Source organism: Opisthorchis viverrini (assembly GCF_000715545.1).
Source record: "Opisthorchis viverrini unplaced genomic scaffold opera_v5_85, whole genome shotgun sequence".
Classification (NCBI taxonomy): domain Eukaryota; kingdom Metazoa; phylum Platyhelminthes; class Trematoda; order Opisthorchiida; family Opisthorchiidae; genus Opisthorchis; species Opisthorchis viverrini.
Window position 1 is genome coordinate 1,414,054 of NW_008751740.1, and position 23,127 is coordinate 1,437,180.

General features: G+C 43.2%; 1 protein-coding gene across 1 annotated transcript in view; it reads left to right on the forward strand.

Annotated features, from left to right (window-relative positions):
• Positions 1-250: 250 nt before the first annotated feature.
• T265_04845 (hypothetical protein) overlaps positions 251-23,127 on the forward strand; it is a gene marked incomplete at both ends in the record, with an annotated part of 28,449 nt that continues 5,572 nt past the window's right edge. The window contains 4 exons of the mRNA XM_009169691.1: positions 251-385; positions 16,957-17,117; positions 20,852-20,962; positions 21,736-21,808. Coding sequence (XP_009167955.1) covers positions 251-385; positions 16,957-17,117; positions 20,852-20,962; positions 21,736-21,808 — 480 coding nt within the window. The remainder of the gene's footprint in view (positions 386-16,956; positions 17,118-20,851; positions 20,963-21,735; positions 21,809-23,127) is intronic.

A 23,127-nucleotide genomic window follows, 5' to 3' on the forward strand; every position in this document is an offset into this window, starting at 1 on the left:
ATCATGATGGGTGTGGTCCGACAGCAGCCTGGCATCCTTTCCCATTATGACGAAAGCGGAGCTCCCCATCGATCTACTCTCAGTTTGGTCCTGCTCAACGCGCGCTCGCCCACTCTCGTAATTCAGCCAATAAGCGTTCAGAAGCCTATGCTGGCCAATCAGGGCTTGGACAGTGCGTACATTTGATTGGGCGAGGCGAACATCTATCTACCTGCTTCTGTGGGCAGGATAACATTCACTCCGCGGGGCGATGCGCTTCTCTTGGATTCTTATTCACTTATGCGTACAAATAAGCGCCTCACAGCTTTTCGAGGATGGAGAATTCGATTCAAGGGAGCTGGGCTCCCCAGGAAACATCATAAGCGAATCCAACGACGATAGATATGTGAGTGAAAATTTGTTATGCCAGTGATTGGTTTATTGGTGAGAATTAACGAGGGCTGGTTTTCTTCATACGTTTGGGAACGAATAACAGCCTTTCTGATTAGCTACTGATAGCTCCAGAAGTATAAAAATTTCAGGGATGAATTGCCGTTCAATCTGACATCATTCCTAACATTCGTGTAAAAAATATAATTAACCACATGACCGAACTCGGTGCTACTACGGTCACGCCTTATTTTCGTGTTACCTATCGCTCCATCTGGTCCACTGTTCATCGATTTCAATGAGAATATTTGATAATAGCTGCACAAATTAGTTATCTGTTTAAGTGCACAAGTGCTTTGTCTGTGCTTTCGTCCATTCGAATAGAATAAAATTAACCTTCAGGAATGGATGTGCTTCTGTGAAATATAACGATAAATCTTGGGCGATGTCGGAAAAGTACTCGTTTTTAATCTAACGTTCCCGGCTGATCAGGATAGAAACCTATTAGGTGTCAGATTAATATAGGTAAGTTTCACGTGTCAGTTAACCGTCGTTCGTACATTGTTCAGTCTTGCTCAACCTATTGAGAAAGCTCAAGTTGAAACGCTAGGGTCGAAGTCCGTGGGCCCGAAGAACCTATCAGCAAAACCAAAAAAGGAAATCCTCTCACTCACTGACAGTTAGCGAGGAAAAAACAGTACAGTTGTTTAGGATTCGAGAGTGAAAAGATGTTTCAGAGGCATAAGGACGGACAGAGTCGTTGTGAGTCTTGACCAATCTGTTGCGAAGCATTACTACACTTACCCAGTTAAGTGTGGAGCCAGAAAGAGTGCCGTGTGTGTTTCCAAGTAAAACCAATTTCTGAAATTGGTTCTGATACCCATTTGTTTAACGCCTCATCAATGATGCACCAATGGAATCAGTGTCACCAACAGAATGTTTGCTTCCCAAAAAAGCAATTTTCGGACGGTTGGTACTCAGAATCGGAAAAGTAGTTCCAATCGAAATCCAAAATGTATGAACCCAGTATCTGCAATGTCAATTTTAAGGAAAGTGGTTGTTATCGATAGTAAATTCGCGTTTCAAGGCCGATCACCTAAACTCGTGGATAACCAGTTTAGGCCAACTCAGCAGTAATCTGTTATTCGATTGTCGCATTTCGAAAATAAGCAAGATCAGTGGTTAACAAGAACGTGAAAACAAGTATTACGAAAACCAAAATGATTGGAAAGAGAAGCCATTGAACTATTTTCGGATTCTCTTGGATACTTCCGGAAATGTGGAAGGACTAGGCAGTAAGCCATTCAGAACGACTCATGTTACACGGATTAGTACTGTACTAAATCGCCTGATTGCTGGAACAAGATTAAAGGAAGCTCTCAGTTTCAGAAAAGAAATGTTCAAGTTGATCAGCTAATCTAGATTACTCGGTGTTCAAGATAATTTAGCAACAGGGGAATGCAAAGTTGGTTAGAAAATACTTCGATAATGCAGAAGCGTGGATTGATATAGGCTGTCGAGAAAAAGTCTGGTGAACGTGGTTGCTAAGCCTCAGAGAATGTGGGGGGGTTTTGGTGGCTGACCTCTTCACAGCGGCTTCCCGATGGTTTCGGAAGTGAGGATAAGTCAAGCGATAAGCGATAGGGTTATAGAAAGCACGTTATCCTAATTCAATTCATCAGGGCTGCAAATCCAACGTTACCTGTTTTCGTGGGCATGGTAACAAAAGTTTACAAGCCGCACAGTACACCAGAGTGGTGACATGAGAGTGAAGCGAAGCCAGGTAAAACGTGGTCAAGGGACCGAGTTAATTTTCTGTACTTCTGATTGTGCCGACTGTGTTCTGAACAGCTTAGCTCGTCAGCCTTCTTCTTCCAATTTTGCCGTACTATTATGAAAGCTTGAGAATGCCCAATTAAGAGATTGTGTTGATATTGATGATTCTTGGTTTTCTTTCAAGGATTTCTGGTACTTTGTAGGTTGTTAAGCGGTCTGCAGTAACCTGTTGACAAAAATTCTGATCATTTCCACATGGGAAAGCTTCACTGCAGCTGGAATGAAAACGGACGGCTGATAGGCTGGTAGGTACAAATCCCCAGCTTGCACAGATCAAAATGGCTAAGCAGAGGAGTGTTTACTTTAGTGACGAGTACGGCACCTTTTCAAGCTCGCTTGCAACATAGCGGATTCAGCGAAACGTCTCTGTCTGAAGCCGTGTCAATTAGCTTGAGGATTAGGCTTGCGGCGCAGGGGGACAGCTTCGGCTTGTCACTGGTAACCGGTGTCCTTTCCAAAAGCGCATACATCAGTTAAGTTGCACCTGGTGTAAAGAAATCAGTCATCTTCTGAAACAGCCGTTACTAAGCCTTTTTTGAAGACAATTATTAGTCGATTTTCTACCAGGGACTGCTGGCTTAACGATGGCGGTTTTTCGGGCTGTCTTACACGAAAGTCGAGTAGATAAAAAGCTTTGGATTTTCACTCATTCGACATGCACAAATTTGGGTATACAGCATTAGAAGTATTTCGAACTCAACTGCTGATTACCCTTTTCATTGGTCACCGTCAGTGTCCGATGAATGAAATCAGATAGGTTTTCATAAATAAAACTATTCACAAGGTTGCTGAAAATTCTTCGACAGTCCACGACCGATTTCACCCTTCTTGGGGCTCATCAGGTAGACGTAGTCGCCGAGTTTCCGTCAACCTTATGATCTGCTTGAACCCAAGTTGCACTGTTTTCGAGAAATAAACTCATTTGCGGATCAATTTGGTTTTAACGAGAGACTCAACTGAACCAGATAGGATTTGCCGGCTTAGTTCGTTTCCCATAGAGACACTCAGTTGTTTTAACGAAGACTCAACTGAACCAGATAGGATTTGCCGGCTTAGTTCGTTTCCCATAGAGACACTCAGTTTGTCTATTTACGCCGTTCCTTCAAAGCAGATAAATGGTTCAACTTTGATACACAGCTGGATGCAACGGTGCACAACACAGCCAGTAATTCACTATTTTTATAAGGTTGGATTCCCAGACGAATCAGCTCACCAGCCGAATTGGGAAACATCCAAGATCACATTGTGATCAACCTTAATGACACATATATACCAGTCTGAATCAGCCAGCAAGGCGCAGTTAATCGCTCGCCAGTGACTGCTGAGGGGACTGGCTTCAGTTGCGACCAGCGTCCGCTGTGAATATGTGATACAGCTGTTATGCACTTGAGTTTTTCCTTTAATTTCCTAATCCCGGGACAGTTGTAGTTTAACGCGACTCGCTTTGACTCGGCTGTTGGTGGCAGAAAGACAGGAGTCTGTTGACCTCGTATCACAACGGAAACGAGACGAGAACGATTAAATGCATCTGGACATGCCACTGCGACCTCAGAGTGTTCGACTTTGTTGGCACGTGACTTGTCGGTATTGGCCGAATGACTGATTCAGCCACTGAATACACGTCAGGCCAACTTGAATGGGCTTATTTTGTCTAAGTATACCTTCCAGGAGAGCATGCGTTTCCCATCATGGGACTTCACCTAGTCCGTACGACCGAAACATGACAATCGAAGCGTTGTGGCAAAGTTAGGATGACATGGCCCAAGTGGTTAGAGCGCTAATTTCCTTACCGAAAGGTCCGTCATTCGAATCCGACCTCTGCCTCTAGACTTCGACTGTCTGGGCTTGGGCAACCTGGCAGTAACCCAGCCCCCATGGTTTCCTCGGATATCATGTCAGCTAGGCACCGGAAGGATGTTACAACTGAGGTTTGCGTTGTGTTAAGGTTATCTAGGCACACAGTCACGAAAAAGGTAGACTCAAGTTTTTCAAATAAATCATTCACCCCTATATGAACGTCGCTCGACACAGTCCCTATTTAAAGTTCCCCAACACCGCTTCATAAAAGATATGACCATGTTGTAAAGTTGTTTGATAGAATATTTCCATTCAGTAGGGGAATAATCGTCTAAGATGAGACCCACTTTGTTCTCCGTAGTACTTCAGTGTGTTCCATTTGAATAGATCAGACAAACAGGTTCATCGGCTGCTATTCGACTGCAGGTCAATACTTGTGTCCAACCTCTCCCCAGCTTACTAAAGTTTTCAGTGGACTATTAGTGAAGTCATTTGATCACATCCGATACAGATTTGTTTATCTAGCTTTTGCATTGCTTCACTCTTACACACTTACAACCGAACTAAATGTGTAACAGAAGTACTGCAATGGGAAATTGTTGCCCCCTCACTACCAGTTTCAATGACAATGCTGCATGTCTGTATAGATTTGTACAAATGTGTTCATCGATCGAATGTCAGCTGGTTCGTACCAGTCATATGGTTGAATCTCGTCACTACATCCAATGCGCGCCCAGATTGTCACGTGTCGATTCCTCTAGTCTCCATCGACCAAAACATGGCTGACGTGCCATTTTGCTCAAAGGTACACAAGCTGTGCTCGCTGCTTCTAAAACTGACGACAATTTGTTCTCTTAGAATCATCAAGAATGTGTTCGAGGTTCGGTTAGGATATACAAAACAATCGGTATCGACCTGAATGACTGAAACAAAGATTGTAAAATGTGGACGGTTGTAATCTTTCGGCTGGCCCAGTATGGACAGTAAAATTTCACGCGGAAAGAGTAATGCGATCAGCTCCAAGTCTTGGCCAAGTGGGCATTTCAATATTCTGTCCATTGATGACTACTCCACCCCTTCTTCAGCTGAGTTATCATCGATCTATGTTTAGGACCAGAGAGATGCTTGGCTTTGAAGTTTGACGGATCAAATCTTACTTGAGGTCACTTGGATTGACTGTTGACATCGGTTGAGTGTACGAATCATATCTGTAAGAGTTTTAGAAGATGTTCACATAATGATCGGCATTTTTCCGTCAATAAATTGACCAATGGTTTGACCAACTCAGATGCTCAACCAAAGATGTGTTCATTTTCGTTCGGCAAAGTTCTGCTTATTCACTACCGCATGTTATTGAACCAGAAAGTAGTGTTGTTGACGTACGCTTCTAGTGGTCTTCTTCACTCTGTACAAGTGACTCAACATAAGATACATCGGCCACAAAAGTATTACGAACTATAGAATCGCACTTTTCGCAAAAAAACATGCTTTTATGGAGGTTCTTTTCCGGGGAAAATCTAGACTCTGGATGATGTCCTCAAGCGAAAAACGTGCTCAGCCAATCAGACACCAAGAATGTCGCTATATTCTGGCTTGGCTGATAACTTGCTAGTGGTCGGAGTGAACCGGACAGGATGTGAGGAAGTCTGTCTAGCTTTACTTATTCGTCACATAAAGATAGCCAAGCAACGTATCAAGGAGAATTCACGTCCGGCGAAAAAAACGCATGATGATGTAACTTAGCAATCGCAGCTACACAGTTCATACAGCAGAACTATCAGAAGCTACATGGCTCTCTTTGTATCTCATTGGTAAGCCGGCGCTAGTGATATGAATAGAAACATGAGATAAACTGTTAAATACAAATCATTTTTCTTCATGATCTACTAAATATTTGGGGGAGGGAGGTGGCACAGTGTTAGGCGGAATTCCACACAGGTCCCTCTTGACCTCCCACACTCAAGTGATGCTACGGCCGAGAATTCCATCCCACGCAAGATTGGCCGAAAATTCGGGACGCTTGCCGGTCCGGCATCAAGCCGGGATCTGATTGGTCGAAAGTCTGGACTCAACAGCCAATCACAAACTAGTGCTGGCCGAATACCGGTTGCCAATGGCGCATCCTGAAAGCGTCAGAATTTCTACTCACGCGATATATATGAACCGCTATACAAGTGTTCCTGACTTTGTTTTGGGCATTAATGCAACATGTACATCTTTGGTGGTTGTTTTTACGTAAACCCTAGCTTGGGAGGCTCAGACCGAGAACTAATCTGAGAAAAATACCGTTACTACACACAGTTCTTCCCTGTTCGTATTGAAAGTAGTATGTCAAAAATGAATATTCTTATCGGTTTTCGTGGGGTCTACTCTGGTGCTACGTGCAAGCCACAGACTGGGGGATAATATCCCTGGGTAAGAGCATCAATTATAGAAAGTCTTTACCACTATAAATTAACACATATTGTGTTGATAACTTAGTTGGATTTCACCATCCGACATGACACCCTAATAAGAACGGGAGTTAAGTCCTCACCATCGCGGTGAACTTCTAAAGAACAAGCGGTTCCACAAATACTCCGATTTGCACACGAATTGGGTTTTGATAGGAATCTTAACCGACTAGTGTGATACGTCTGGGCAACAACAACCACTTCTGCTTTTGCTGAATGTTTAGATGCTTAGAGGTAACTTTCTCAGAATATTCCGTTGATGCGCCAAAAGCTTTGGGCTGAAAACTGATGATGAAGTCACAAGCCCGAGGTGGGCTCGGTTCCGTGGAACAATTGACATCTTTGAGCTCATCTGATAGAAATGCTTGGCTTGAGATAGGCCTGGATATCCCTGTCCTTGACCGATCAAATTCCACTCTTTATTACCACATATCAACCCAAATTATTTTCTATTCATATACTTCTTACGGAGATACGAAAACGCTAGAAGTAACACTCTTGTTTTTCGATATCAGAGCTTCCCGACATTTGTCGTAGGGTCTTAACCATTTCAGCATTTCATTTTAAGCGCACTCCGTGGTCATGTGATATTGCAATCAATCGATAAATTCTCAACCATCATATCACATGACCGATCCTGCTGGGTGCAACTTTTCATCCAAAATCCAAACAGAATGCACAGTCAATTGCTGCTTCATATCCTAATTTTTACGTGACCGCTATTATTCTTAAGCTAAGCGTAGGTACTCAGTTACCCAATATCCAGATGGAGGCGTGTATGTTCATTCTTATTATAAAGTCGCCCCGTTACCTGTATAGACGTAATAAACTACTCATAAAACAGCCCACGACTGGTTTCGCTCATCTTGGGGTTCATCAGGTAGGCAAAGTCCCCGAATTCCCGTCAACCTTATGTTCTACTTGAACCCAGACTGCACGAAATCAGTGGAATACACTCACTTACAAACAAATTTGGTTTTGGGAGAGGCTGACCTGGAAAACCCAGATGGATCTCTTGTTAATGCCATTTTCAAGCAACTGAATGTGCTTCACCAGATTGCCTCATGTTTCAGTTGGCACGATATTCTAGAAATCGTGGTACATGTGTGGACGGAATACACTACTCATAATGTTGCTGAAAATTATGATACATGTGTAGACGCAATACAGTACTCATAAGGTTGTTGAAAATTTACCGACAGCCCACGACTGGTTTCCTCATTTTGGGGCTCAACAGGTGGACGCATTCCCCGAGTTTCCGTCAAACTTATGTTCTACTTGAATTCAGCACATCCAGCTGCTTAGAAACATCATAGACAAGAAATTCAACTAGGTTACAGATGAATCTCTTGCAAAACAAAATTTGTTTGCAAATGAATATACTTCGCTCAGTTAGTTAGTATTTGAAGTTACTTTTCGTGGTCCTCAATTTATCAATTCTGACAGCTTCCAGAAATTACATCATACAAATGCCGACGTTCCACAGTGGGTTGCTCAACAGTACGAACATTGTTCTTTTGAGAAGATTGAGCTAGAACGAAAAAATGATAGATTGAATTGCCATAGTTTTTTTGTGAATAGATGACTTCATTGTGGTACTAACCGGATGGCGACATCACCATTTGGGGAAACTAATCAAGTTCTTTGAAAAATCGGATAAAACCCGCATTAGTATGAAGTTGCAATAATCAGAATGTTTTAGAAATTACTAGCACTCTCTTGGTCCTTACAACTACTTGGTCGTAGGGCACCTAATTTAAAAAGTACACTTTTCAGCAAGGTCGTTTTAGTGGCACAGAATCCCGTAGGTTGCACGCTAGGTGGGAACCTCTATTCCAATATCCAAGTGAAGGATACCTACTAAAATTCGGTCCTTCATTCATGTCACAAGAAGTATCGCAATTATTAGGTTTTTAGGCTTACCCCCATGCTGTTAGACAGGATTAGTGGATCCGTTCCACTTGACGGATCCTGGTCCGTTATGCCTTACGGAGGCTCGGTAAAATACTTCACTGTCAAGAAACGAGTCGAACATGCGGTTGATAAAGAAAAATTAGGCACTTTACTAGGCGTATTGACTACGAAATTCCTCACAACAGTTTGATTTTGTTGTGTCTCGTACGCCCCGCCGCGGATTACGAAGAATGAATAACTTGATGCAGAAATTCATCCTGACCAGAGTGGAAATTTTTGGCTGACTTAAAAACAGCCGCTAGATCCTCGCTCAGTGGTTATAAAAGATTTGAGAAATGGATTGTATTATCCTTCCTGTTAAAGAGAGAATAGAAAAAAACACGCAGTTGTCTTGATACCCGATGGAGGGAAAACTCAAATCCACATCTACCAGAATTAATGTTAGTTTTGTTTAGCAAAAATAAGAAGTCGGACAAACCAATCACATGGTTCAAGTGTGAGCATGTTCTGTTCAGAACAGACGAGTCAAGTGCATCTGGTTCGCGCTGGTTCAACAGTATTAACACGATCGCGTCGCGTATAGGAAATCTGGAATACGAATACGGATATGCATTACTGATAAGCTCTAATAAAGGCGAAACTCGAGTCCAGAAACTCGAATCGAGTGATTCTCCCCTTTTTGTGAACTCAAGAGAATAGCTGCTCAAAGATTGGAGAGGCTGCTCCAATGGGTGATATAGAGGCGAAGTCTACACGTAAGACAGCCATGGGTCAGACATTTGTTTTGTGAACACAACCACTGAAAAATCGAGATACTGTGACGGTCTGATTTGATAGGTCTATTTACACGGTCACCTACGAATTTACGTGAGTTAGGCTGGGTGATATCCGACACCATCAGGTGATTGCAGTGCTCTAGCTATAGATCGTTGAAGTCTTGGAACAAGCTTCGGGATTGACAAACTTTCTACGTGATTTTCATGGTTTTAGGTTTGAACTCAATTGCAGTGATTATGTGTTCTTTTCTCTTCGAAAAAGTTTGAGTAGAAGCTGGAAATGTGATCGCTAATTATCTTGCCTCATTAGTCTGTCCACTTCATTTGTGATTCTGGTCATTTTACAGATCGATATTTGTGCATTCCTTTCATTTGTTGCCACAAGGACTTTTCATATGTGCAAAACTCAGCTCACACATTATACTTCTAGTCAGCAGAAACACAAATGGTTTTTTATTCATTTTTTTGGATTATTTACTGCATTAAATTGACATAGCACCATATACAAGGCCGTTGAAAAGTTCAAGGCAACTCCCCTTCGGTTTCGCTTTTTTGTGGCTCGTCAGGGGGGAACCTTAAGAAACTAAGTGGTGTTTAGAACCCGTGACCTCTTGACTGATAATCTGAACACAACCGTGCGTCAACAAGCGGCTAGAAGGCAATGTCATTAACTCGCAGTTAGACACGATATAGCTCCATTCATCATTCAGTCAAGGAAGCCACGTCACGTGTTCACTTATTGACCAGCTCCACGAGTGACTACTTCTCAGATAGAAGTTTCGTTCATCTCGTGGAATGATTCCACCCCTAGGCTACTGACCTATTTGGTCAGTATTCGCTGACTTTACCGGACATTCTTCCGGCTGCGCTGCGAATCTCTATTAACCTGACCGAATCCCACATGAAACCAGTTTAGGAACGTGGAAACTTGTTCCTTACTGACGTATTGAATGTACATTTCGATCATATTTCGATCAGCCCCAGTGCTTAGAGATTCCTCTGTGATCGTCATGGTTACCGTGGTATCATTCTGGCAATAAGCTCTCTCTTCAAGCATTAACAGACTTGTTGCACAACACTACACCCGGTTTACAGCTTTTTGACTGTGACTTTCCCGGCAAACCATGTTTGGCAACTGTTTCCAAACCAGTATCATTCACGAAACAGTGGTCTTCCAGACAAGTCCTTTTCACCTCGTTGGCTAGGAAACCCATGCTATTCCTCGTTCGATATACAAAAACACGGTATTTGAAGGAAGTATACCTATGCATCCTCTATTCATTTTCTATTCTCCCTTCCGTTAGGAAAGCTGTCACTCCTAGTGGTCAACTCAGCATCTCAAAAGCTAGCGTATTTCTGACTCTCAGACTGTAGAATGATAACGAGACTTAGTTATCTCGAAGTCTCACTGGTGCGTATGCGACGATAAGCCCTCTTTCTTGCCCAAGAATACATCATCTAAATTTGAACCAAATATAGCTATATGACAACGTTATAGTTGCCTCTCTATATTCACTTTTCGCACTGAAAATGAATAGGTTGGATTACAACAGTCTTCACTTCATCTGTGGAGTAACATTTTCCAGTTTGCTAGTGTCTTTCTAATCACCCAGATACAATACTTCTTTCTTTTACCTGATATCTCAGAGGATTACCAGAGTTTTGACCTCAATTTTATTTCCTACCAAGTATCTTGGAATAAAACATGTATACTGGGACGTAATCTCAATCGGTTAGCGCGTGAAAAACGAAAGTGTAAAATATGGGGTTGCGGTGCCCCAGTGTCTAAAACCGGATATGCGGAGGACTTTAGACTATTTCAAATGGTAAGGGGTTCAAAGAGAGGTTTGGGAACTTGCTGTCTTATGCTTGTACCTGCTTTGTCATAGTCATCCACGAGACATCCTAAATTGGTTAACAACGGAATTTCGGTCAGAATCCGCAATAGCAAATGTCGTTTCATTTTTGAAGCCACCAAGAGAGACAGGTTTTCGAAATTGGGCATCCCGTGAACATCATCATCATCAAAGACAGCAACATCAGCGTTGACACTGATGCTTCACTGCCATACACCCATTAGGTTTTTCTAATTATATTTGAAGCCCCAGAGAGAAAAAGAGTGGGTAAGGGAGGGGATCCAGAGTTGGCCCATGTCAAGCGTTCTGATGAGCCTAAACCTCCAAGCGCTCAATCGATCAGCCGCCATTTCTTGCAATGTCTCTAGCCAAGCACAAGTGGGGTCACGGGGCCCCATCTTGGAAGGCACACAACACCAACAACACCCAAGCTCTTCATGATTTCTTTCACATGATACATTGATATGAACAATAAAAATGAGGAAATACAGGTCCGCATCCTGTTGTTTATTGACGAAATCTAAGCTTTAGGCCGAAAATTTCTTGTCACGTGTGACAAGCCACTTTTCCACATATGTAATGGAATTGGGAAGTGTTTTTTCCAATGAGGCGAAGTTCCGTTGCAAAACCCTCGAAACTCAAAGCTTCCATGTAATTCCGTTGCAAAACCCTCGAAATTCAAAGCTTTTATGTAAGACAGGAGGATTGGATTCCGTCCCGTGGAGCACTGAGCTTGTGAATAGTGGCGTGGCGTCCTATGGAAATATTCCCTTCTCGGTTGCGATGGGCTTCTTAACCAGATCGACCAACCTCATTTCACTATGGCAGCTGCTTGTCCAACCGACTCCGGCTTACTGGCAAGCAGATCATACACCGTCAAAACGAATACCGTATACTTTGTAAGCTAAGGTTATTTGTACCTGTCCATTCTAACATAACATTTCTCCCGATGCTCGAAGTGGTTGTGGAACTAGCGCAATGGCACAAACTACTGACGAAACGTGCAAGTAGTATTTGGTGAAAGCAGTTTACAGTAACGTCCATACATACAGTGGAAAGCCTATTTGGAAATTATCAAATCATTCGACAGTGTTCGTTCATTAATGTCGAATATTTGAACCACGTCGATTTGAATACAATATCTCCAATAATTTATTTCCGTTTTATGCGACACCACAACGGTCTTCAGTCTCACCTCCGTTATTCCATTGAGCTCCTGTTAAGCTTCATTTCACCAGATTTCTGTTTACTCAAAGCAGTGGTAAACTCTGAACATTCTTTATTGGTGAAAAGCTGGCTGTGAAAACTAAACTTCAGTTGTACTTCCCCCACTTCCTCCCGGAACACCCTATCTGTTTCGTCACACTTGGGTCTTAGGATCCTTTTGAATGATCTTTTGCGTATGAACACATCTATAGTAATTGTCTGCTAAGTACACTCGTAAAAAACTGTCTGCTCTTCATCCTGTGGCTGTGCTGATGTCACCTAATATGAGCAACAGCTTTGGACCATTCGAAAAGTTATGGATGACTAGACGACGTCACGAAGTTCTCGGATATATCTGGAGACGATGTACACAAACCAAGTCACTGACAATGGGGAATGTGTTGTGTTTGTGAGCGGTACTTACGAGTTTGGCTGCCAGGTCTTTGTTTTAAGTTGTCCGGTCAAACACCGAACCGAGGTGGTCAAAACACGTTCTCTTGGTTGTGTGCAATGCATTCTCCAGGATCTACTCTATTCAGGGAGAGAGTGGTTCCTGCTCCGTCAACCGTACACTTCCTCATCTGTGACACCTAGGTGTAGTGCGTAGTGTGAGCGACCAGTACCAACTGCCGTATTTTGAAATACCTGAAAACCGACATCGCAACTTTAGCGCCATGATCGCGTTTTTATCACAAACTACACTATAAACCGAAACCGTTGCCCGGCGTGCAGTATGGAGATGACGCTGGGTTTCACTGTACTGAAACGATACCCGGTCGTAAACGTTACTTCACGTTTTCTCTGAATGCCTGTCGTGATGCTTACATTGAAATAGCAATAGTTGAAGCATGCAAGCGTGTGTGTCCAGCTCCGTCTACAATACCTTGTNAACACTGTCTGCTCTTATCATGTGACCGTGCTGATGTCACCTAATATGAGTAACAGTTTTGGACCATTCGAAAAGTTATGGATGACTAGACGACGTCACGAAGTTCTCGGATGTATCTGAAGACGATGTACATAAACCTAGTTACTGACAATGGGGAATGTGTTGTGTTTGTGAGCGGTACTTACGAGTTTGGCTGCCAGGTCTTTGTTTTAAGTTGTCCGGTCAAACACCGAACCGAGGTGGTCAAAACACGTTCTCTTGGTTGTGTGCAATGCATTCTCCAGGATCTACTCTATTCAGGGAGAGAGTGGTTCCTGCTCCGTCAACCGTACACTTCCTTATCCGTGACACCTAGGCATAGTGCGTAGTGTGCGCGACCAGTACCAAGTGCCGTATTTAAAATACCTGAAAACGGACATTGCAACTTTAGCGCCATGATAGCATTTTCGTCACAAACGACGCTATTAACCGAAACGATAGTTCGACGTGCAGTATGGGGATGACACTGGGTTCCAGTATACTGAACCTATACCCGGTTGTAAGCGTTACTTCACGTTTTCTCTGGATGCCTGTCGTGATGCTGACATTGAAGTAGCAATAGTTGAAGCATGCCAGCGTGTGTGTCCAGCTCCGTCTACAATACCTTGTCTATCTAAGGTATTGTCGTAGCCAAACAGTCAACCAATAAGCGTTGAGGCAAAATATGGCCACCATACTAAGGAACACAAGAAGCAAACCAATCAGTTCACAGTTTACCGGTACACACGGGTCTCAGCTGGCCAGAAACCCTATACAACTGTGCTTTCTAACTTCCAGGTCTTCAGCTGACAAACGATCTTTCAGCAGTACAAGTTTACCAAAACCTGCATGGTTCCCGTTACTGTCCTTCTTGATATGTTACAATCATAGGCGATTCCTGCGCCGATTGTAATCCACACAAGCGAGTCCTTCTCAAGGCAAATCGTGTCACAAACTGATCTCTAATTGTACAGTACAGGAGACCATAGCTGCAACCGCCGGGATTAACCTCTGTCGGGGGCTTCACATGTAAATTAACCTGCAACACGGGTCAAGCATAGTATAACGGTGGTCTGAGCTTTCATGTCCGTCTTACGTCCGACTGCGTAAGTGCATGTGCAATCGTTTGTCGTTGGCTTGTTCCTGTCCGTACCTGTCTGTGCTTCTCAATTAGTCGCTCTGATTGGTCGATCGTAACAATGCTGTCCTGTCGAGAGAAAGCTGCTCTCCGCGGCGTTTGCGTCCGGATGCGCGCATCCGCAGATTCAATTTGATAATTGATTCTAAAGTAATTCTTTCGTCGCTCACGAAAGAGTTACTTTAGGATCTTCTCCCTTCTGTCCAACTTGACTCTGAACTGGAGCAGATCGTTGTCTCCCCTTGAATTTTCTCGATAGTCTGCTCGTAAGGATGGTTTACAGTAACAAAATATTGATTCGGAGAATTCTTACTCCGATACGGTTTCATATAGAGCCAGCCTNGGTTTCATATAGAGCCTCCTTTATTCACAACATGAAAACCAGTAATCGTGAAAACTAATGGCTCTTCCAAGTGGTTTCAAGAGGCATGTTGTTTTTGGCATGACAGTACGGCGCACCAGCTCATATAGCGCCCACACATTCCTGAACAGTAGGTTATAATACCTGGCTTTTTCAACCATTTTGAAGGCAACTCTGGATGAAAAGATGATTTGAAAAGTGCCAGTTTAGGTGAGAGACCGGCTATTTTGCCGGTGGAAGAAACATATCTTTTGGCGCATAACAATAGATTTTTTCACAGTGAACTTTTTCCGGCTAACCAACACGGTTTGAAAGAAAATTAGAATGGGATAAATCGGAATGAACATAGTTAAGCAGAGGACAAAAACCGGATTGTTTCACAATCATGAGGACAAAAAATTCGCAACGAGTGGAGGATGATTATGATACTTTCTGGTGAGCTCAACAAACCACTTGAGCGCCATTCTTATCAGTGTTACGAAAAGTGATTGTGCCCTTTCTCACTACTCATACTGAATTGATGGGGACTGTTGATGTTGGGAGGCCATCGTTTAATTGCACCAATGCTGAGCCTGTCTCCTGGAATGCTACTCTAATTTTAGCCTTAGCCCTTCAAGTGAATTCAGATGTCCCTACTGTTATCTAGACCCGTTCAATGCTGGATTTCAGTGCTGGATCACTTAGGCGCCTCAGTTGCCACCTAATCAAGCCCACTCGGCTTTGCTCTACTTTAAACCTCAATCCGTGTTGATGTTTGGTCAGCTCCTTCCGTGCACTGCGTTCGTACTATGCTAATTGTGGAAATTAACGAATCTATGCTACTTTCGCCGATGCGTGGTTTCATATGACACCTGCGTCTACTGTTTTCACTGTTTTAACTCTAATTTTTATTTTGGTTTCTTGCTTTTTATTTTTTATTTTTTATCATTCTAGAAACGGTACTGTACTCCGAAAATGGATACCAGCTCCATGCTGAACTTAATCTGAGGATTCAAGTTTTTCTGACACTGGTTGAACTTGTTGAACTTTCGATTCTTGGTCACAACAAACACATCATCTACGTAACACAAAAGCTTGAAATATTGGAGACCTCTTGATCAAGTCTTGTTTTTGAGAGCCAAAAACAAAGTGACCCAGATTTAAACTTATCTGGACACATTCAGCCACCTCAACTATGGGGAATCTTGTCCAATTTTGCGGTGTCGTGTTTGCCAGTGGTGAACACCCTGCCATCCTCATGACTACTGGCATACCTAGAACTGATAACAGAACTAATGACTCCAATAAACGCTGTAGTCTTTTGAGGGAAGCCTAGAGTGGGTAGTTCAAGATACCTACCATAAATTCAGCCAACTTATATGGAAGTGGGCCTATTGCATCCACCAGTGACCTTCTGGGGAGAATGGGTTGCGAAGTTTGGACGGCCCATAAAGTCAGTTTTGGAGTGCATTCTTGATTTGGACCACATTGTTTATCATTGACCTTTACTGCCCCCCATTCCGACCTAGCTCCTATTCATTGTTGACTTCATTGTTCCCCAGCTAATTTGTCGTTAAGGTTCATCAACTTGGTGTCAGTTGGCTGAAAACCAGCCAGCGTTATTCAGGACTCATCCGCTCGCCCAACCAAGATGTTATACAACTGTTATTCAGTGTGTTGTGGCCCCAGGTTGTTTTGTCTCCAGAGTCGCAGGCAACTGTTCACGTTCACTGAAGGACGTTACCAAAACCTATTTGCAAAACTAGGAGTGATTTCTTCTACTATTAATTTTTCTACTTACCGCGAAATTCAGTCTTGTTCTTTAACAGAAAACGCTCCTTCTCACCTAAAATGGTTCGTCTGCCAAATTCGAAACATGGCTTGTTCCAGTGTCTCACTAGAACACAGATACGTGGAAAGTAGATCTTCCTACCGACGTTTATGTCCGACTTTACCAAGTATTGAATCCACCAAGGCTTTCCGGAAAGTTTCAAACTGTGTCCTTCAACTGCACATAGTTGGTTTCGTTTTTCTCCGCAAGTGAATTATGGTGACAAGGTTAAAAAAAGCCCCTTTTACAAATGCTACTGGCAGACGGGGAATCGCGAGGCTGACTGGCATGCGGCGCTTGGACCCGTCAACGCAACTGTTGTTGTGACGCCATTGCACCATGCCTGGCGGGCATACCTGTCATTCTTAACCCGACTGGGTGTGACTCCATAATGCGTTTCCTAGTGTAAACCGCCTTGCTTGCACTCTGTATGAATTTTAATGCAATATATATGATATATTCTTTATCCTATCCCGCAGTGTGTAATATGCACCTGTTCATAAGCTATAACCACTCTTTTTCTTTGAACACAGTTCTCACGAGATGAGCCTCGCGTGTCCATCATAGATGTTCCAGAGTGGCCCAACAGAGAAGCGCTTCACCATTTGGGCGACATCAGTGCTTCGGCCCCGTTAGACGAGGAAGGACGTGACGTCCTTGTACTTCATCGAGGTGATCGTGAATGGAATCTCCTGTAAGTGAATCGATTTGCGAGTGCCGTCTTTCTCTGGACTTCACAATATCACTCAGCTTTCAAGGCAGTAACCCATCTCATTGTCGCGGGTTTAGTTGTGACAACCCACATACTGCTGAAGTATTTGTGCTGGTTAATTGATTCGGCCAAAATTATTCATCTATGCATCCACTGTTGATTCCTTTGGCATTTGATCATACCGCAAGTTTTTTGGACTTGTTTAAATTTATTTAAACAAACCTAGCTAGCTGATCTCAAACGACAGCTACTGTGTCTGCGATAGTGTGTTTCCCGCCGCGTCGGTCCACTTAACTATTGACTGTTGCTTTCCCAGGCCATTCACGGTAATCTGAATAGAAACCTGCTGATGAATGAGCGTAGAACGTAAAGTAGTGCATGCCTCGTCTCGCTGCTGCTATTGTCACAGTGTGCGTGAAGCTTGAAAAGGATACGATATGCCATCTTCTGATGTATTTCTCAGTGCTCGGCTTAGGGATAATGAGCTCAGCAAAACCGAAACTCTGGTCATTCAACCAGCATCGACCTCAGGCTGATTTGACGCGGAACGTTGATTGATTTTGCAGGCTTTTTTCTCAAAACATGGGCTGTTACGAATGATGCAATTCACTTGTGAACTAGTTTGTACAGCTAAATTAGATCGGGATAACTGTTCCGTTGCTGAATACCATCGACCTTGAAGGTCCCGTCATGCTCTTCCGCTCAGTTGAAAAGTGTTTTTTTCCAGAGCATTTTGTTCACCGAAACAACTGCCGAGCGTCCTCTCATACAGAGTGTTGTGCTTGAACGGAATTCAATATAACAATTGTGACCTGTGGACATCATCCTGTTGTTTGGAAATTTCATTGTTTAGGCTACACGTGATAGCAATTTTTAGATACCATACACAACTTGCTCAATAATGTGCATGGGGCATTCTCTAGCCCTAAGCATTTTACAATGGTGTCCACTCTTGTTCGGGGAGTCGAGCACAAATCCGGTCATTTAGATCGTCCGCCAGCCTCACTAAAGATCTTGTGATATCCTATCATGCCCCATGTGCTGCACTTTTGAATTACGGACTTTAGAAATTGTGGGAATGTATCCAGCTCAACCAACCAGACTGATGCGCGCTTTCTTGTTGCGCTAACTAACTGCACCTTACCATTTAGGGTCTGAAAATCCAAAAGCGGCACCGTTTGGCACTAACACACTTGGTTGTTGGTCTGTTTGGCAGTTGGGTTGTACTGAGGAACCTCTAGTCTATTCTTAATCGAGTGTGAGCATCCGTAATTATCAGTCGAGTCATACGCCTACTGCTTCATCTAACGATCATCAAGTTGGTTAAATGGTGGTCCATAGGATAGGCTACATGGTAGTGTCTTGTGCCACAGGCATTGGTGGAGGGAGCAAAGCTGCTATCAGATGGAAACCAGTGCGCACGCCAAAGTCTTCTATAGACGGGAAAACAGAACAGCTGCCAAGCAGAGCCAACGAGTTACTTATATTCCTCACCAACAATACTGATAAAGTCATCACCTTATTCTTGGAATGCCTTTCTTTTAGCTTTGAGCCCAATAGTTCTTGAACTAAGGGGGATAAGATACTAGGACGAATACGATTTTGAGCAAATAATCCGTAGATTACTAACATCATATCTAAATTTAGCGACAATTGAGCTCGAAATGACATACGATATGTAGGAAAACAAGTTGTCCTAGTTATTTTTCCAATCTTTCTACGAATACTCTCTTTGAAAGACGAATTAATAATCGGAATAATCTTATTCATATAAGTTTTAAGCAAGACGGAAGAGACTCGTGGTCTTGTGAAAAGATAACGAAAAACTGGCCCGGTATTTGAATATTTCATTTAATGATAACAAATTAGGAAAACTCTCTGTCGGATGCCAGCCGTCATTCCACCGTAACAATGTGTGATCTCGTAGTGAATGCCTGTTCCGCGAGTAAACGTGACCAAAACGCACGACACTGCTGCTTGTTTTAGAGGCCCTGATTTAATGATACAAATTAGGAAAACTCTCTGTCGGATGCCAGCCGTCATTCCACCGTAACAATGTGTGATCTCGTAGTGAATGCCTGTTCCGCGAGTAAACGTGACCAAAACGCACGACACTGCTGCTTGTTTTAGAGGCCCTGTGATTCCTGTTTTCGCGCTGGAATCGTTCATCGCCTATAACTTATCTCGGGTGTTGTGCGTCCATCACGCTTCTGGGCTTTCGTTACCTAGGCGTATTTCGGAACTGAACTTCTGTCCTGTCGTGTATATTCTGGTTTATTCTGGACGAAGCACTCGACTCGGATTTCGCTCTTGTTAGGATATCAATGAACGTTCTCGGTCGTACAGAGCTTTCAATCCCGGACCTCCGTGGTATCACTGCGCTGAAGGTACCTGAATTACTACGTTTGAAAAAGTGAACATGTTTATGGTTGAGCGATGTGATTGGTTAGCCCGACGCCCTAGAATGGTAGGAAGGGAACATTGTTGTAGACCACAATCTCCTTAATGCTTTCTTATGACCATGAACCCCGGTCTGGATAGCCGATTGATAGCCTAGTGCGCTTGACCAAACCAGAAGAAGTCAATGTACGTGCAAACCGCCTGATCTGTTGATCACTGTCGCGTACAAGTGGGTCAAAAAGTGACACTAAGAATACAACTCATCTGTCAAGGGCGAGTGAAGAACAACCAATGAAATCTGTCTCAAATAAAGTGGTTATTCCATTGGCTGTAGTACAGTCCCGTTACGTTCGGAGCTGTTTCTCCTAATAAACGTCACACAAGGGGATATTATCTTCGGATTGTCATTTACCCCATTACTTTTTCTGGACAATATCCAGTTTCTAATTGAGAGACGCTCTTATGTTAATAGGGTGACAAGTTTTCCGGTAGATAGTGTTAAGTGAAAAGTTCAGGGAGCGCATCTTCATACAAAATCAAACTACTCTAAACTGTCAAACTCCTCCACCCCGTTTGCCTTAGAATAAGGCAGTAGTTTCCTCTCAATGGAGAAACACGCCGGAGAAGGGATGCGAACTATGGCTTCCCGACTATCGGACAGGTGATCTACAAACTCGGTGGCAGAACGCCCCCTGGCAGGCGGGAGGGGGTCACTGTTTCGGATCCGCACACCGACATGCCTTTTCTTTCATGCCTTTTGTACTTAGCCTTTTTATATTAGGATTTACTAGCAACCGTCTATTCAATGTTATTTTTCCCAAAATATCCAGGAAGTGGGAAAATTCAGTGCGGTACAATATATCTATAAGCCTTATATTCGGAACTTTTCGGTGTATTCAACGGTCCTAAGGTTCGCTAAAGTTGCTCACAGCATCGCTTACAATGCGGAGTTGTGTGGAGATTTTAGTGCAGAGATTAACAAGCCCAGTCTACAAAGCAACTGGCTCCGTCGACCCTTTTCAGTCAGGGTTTTCCCTTCAAAAGTTGCATGGGTCCAACCAAGATAGTGAAAAATTTCCACTTACCATTGGAATTCTCGCAAGGCGTTACCAGCGTCATACGGAAGGATCTTCAGTAGTGCTAACTGTCCACGCCTCAACATTTGAACGCCATCAGCGTAACCTGTTAGCTATAAATCTACGGTTTCGATACTAAACTGTCCTGACTAGTTTTGCAGCACTTTACTTTTGCCAATCAGTCCCAAATTAAAACTTATCTATCCTGCTCATCTGCCCAAACTCCCCACCCTCGGCAAGGACATTCGATGAACACAATGTACTACGTGACCAGTCCAAGGGACCAATAAAGGACGGCGTTTTGGCTCTGCTACACAAGGGTGTGCTCCGGGAAACCAGTTTACCGAACACGTAAGCGCTTGTTGTACACACTTCTATTAGTGTTGTTTGTCTGATTGCTTCGTTCTGTACACTCCAAACGTTATCAGAGGTAAAAGCGGTCCCCTCCATAAAAAAACTGAGAAGTTTGTTGTAATAGGGGATGCACTTTCATTTGCCATGCTCCTCTTCATCGCGGTGGCACCCGCAAGAAATTCATCAGACTATGCTTGAATATGATGACTATTTGGGTGAGAAATTGAGCGTCCAAGACGATGAGACTGGAACTGGATCTGAACACGTTAACTGCAAACCATAATGCTCCAATCAGAATTCCATTTGTTTGGTACTTAGCGCAGAACTAGCGTGAAACGTTATTACTAACACTTGACTATGGTCTAGTAGTCGAATTTTCCGAAAAATTTGTCATCTTATCAGCAAACGTGTGGAACCTTCCGATAAGCCCTTATTCCAAGCTTGGTAACTTCTTGGACAGTGCGCATCTCGGGAAACTTAGAAAGTTTAGAACAGGCAATAAACGCACGGTTGCCTAGTTTCCAAGGTATAGCTCCAGGCGCTCTGCTAAACAGGATGGAATTAAATTCTGTCGTGATGAACAACTTTCTTTTTATTTCAAAACTTTTCGCAGGTCCTCTTCTTTTCTCCTCTCGAATAGGGAGATAAAATACCGATGAACGGACCCCTAGATATGATATCCTTGATAAGTGAAGTCTGATGCGGGGTTATTTCTTCAGACCTCTTCTGTTTTGTTTCTGATTTACCAAAGTTGGTTGTATTTTTTTCAGTTTTTACATGCCACACGGTTTGACGGTGGATCCCGAAGGGAATATATGGGTCACCGATGTTGGTTTACACCAAGTAAGTGTAGGTGAACGCATGCTTGTGTTTTCCAGTAGTACAAAAATGCTATTTCTTAGCGTAAAATCGTGACAGGTGGATGTACAACTCATTTAAGTAACCCCAATGATGGGCTAAAATGGAGAACCGAGATATTTGGCATAGTTTTGGAAGGTCACACAACGGGTTCTGTCTGAAAGTTTCCCCCACCCTTCAGAAGGGTCTTTCTTGCGTAGAATGTTTTACAAGGGGACAAAAAAGTGAGTTGCTGAAAAAAACATCCAAATATTTGCCTTCCGGAGCAACCGCGATTACTGTCAACATCCAGTGAAGTCAAATGTGCAGGTGCCCTCAGAACGAAAAATCCTGATGAAATAACCAGTTCAGAACGGTGTCGGTTTAAACTTTAGCTACCCCTTTGGTTTCAGCTTTTGACACATGACGATCTGGGGCTTAAGCCTCACTTCTAAAACGAACTCGTCAGTTGGTTTGAGATGCCAAGGGGTCTCAACTATCTGTTTTATGTCCTGCAATACAAGTGCTTCATTCAAAAAAGCACTCGGCTTCACATATTCAAACATTCTCCAGGGAGTCTGATTAGGAACAACCTCTGGACAGAGGGTGCGACAACCAGATTTTTTAGAAGAAAGTAACAATCTTGAAGTTGCATTCAATGTTATTCCGGTCAAACTGGCCTTCTAATCAAGTGAGACGAGGTCCTTTACATTGTACCTTCTGCCAACCCAGTTATTTTGTGCTCCCTTGGTTAGCTGAATGTTAAGTTCATCAGCTGTTTGGTGGCTTTCGGTCTAGATACAAGCGCCTTACTAGGATTTTAGAAAATAAATTCAAATACTGATGTTGCGTCCAGCTGGAGGGATCCGCTTGTCAGTCGAACATAAATTAGGTGACCACTGCCGACTGTTCAGCTCACGGTGTTAACGGCACCGGGATGGTGGGTTTGTCCTTACCAATAACCGAATGTCATACGCCGCTACGTTTTATGTCGCACAGTACGCAAAACTATCTGTACAAACTGAGACTGATATCAGCGACGCAACGAATACGAAGGAATTTATCAATTTACTGGTTTAGAGACATTCGTAAAGGAGGGGTAGGACGCTTAGTTCCCTATATACTCGCATTCCCAACGCCTGATGCTCCGCGCGCCAAAAATGTAAGCCTCAAGGTTGCCGATGCATATAGTACAGCAGTTTGAATTTAAGAGAGTTTCAATCTTTTCAGTCTTTCTGTTTGCAAGGTCACCTTCATGCACATGTATATCTAACGGACTACAAAATGCCCACCGTTGTTACACTTCATATATATATATATATATA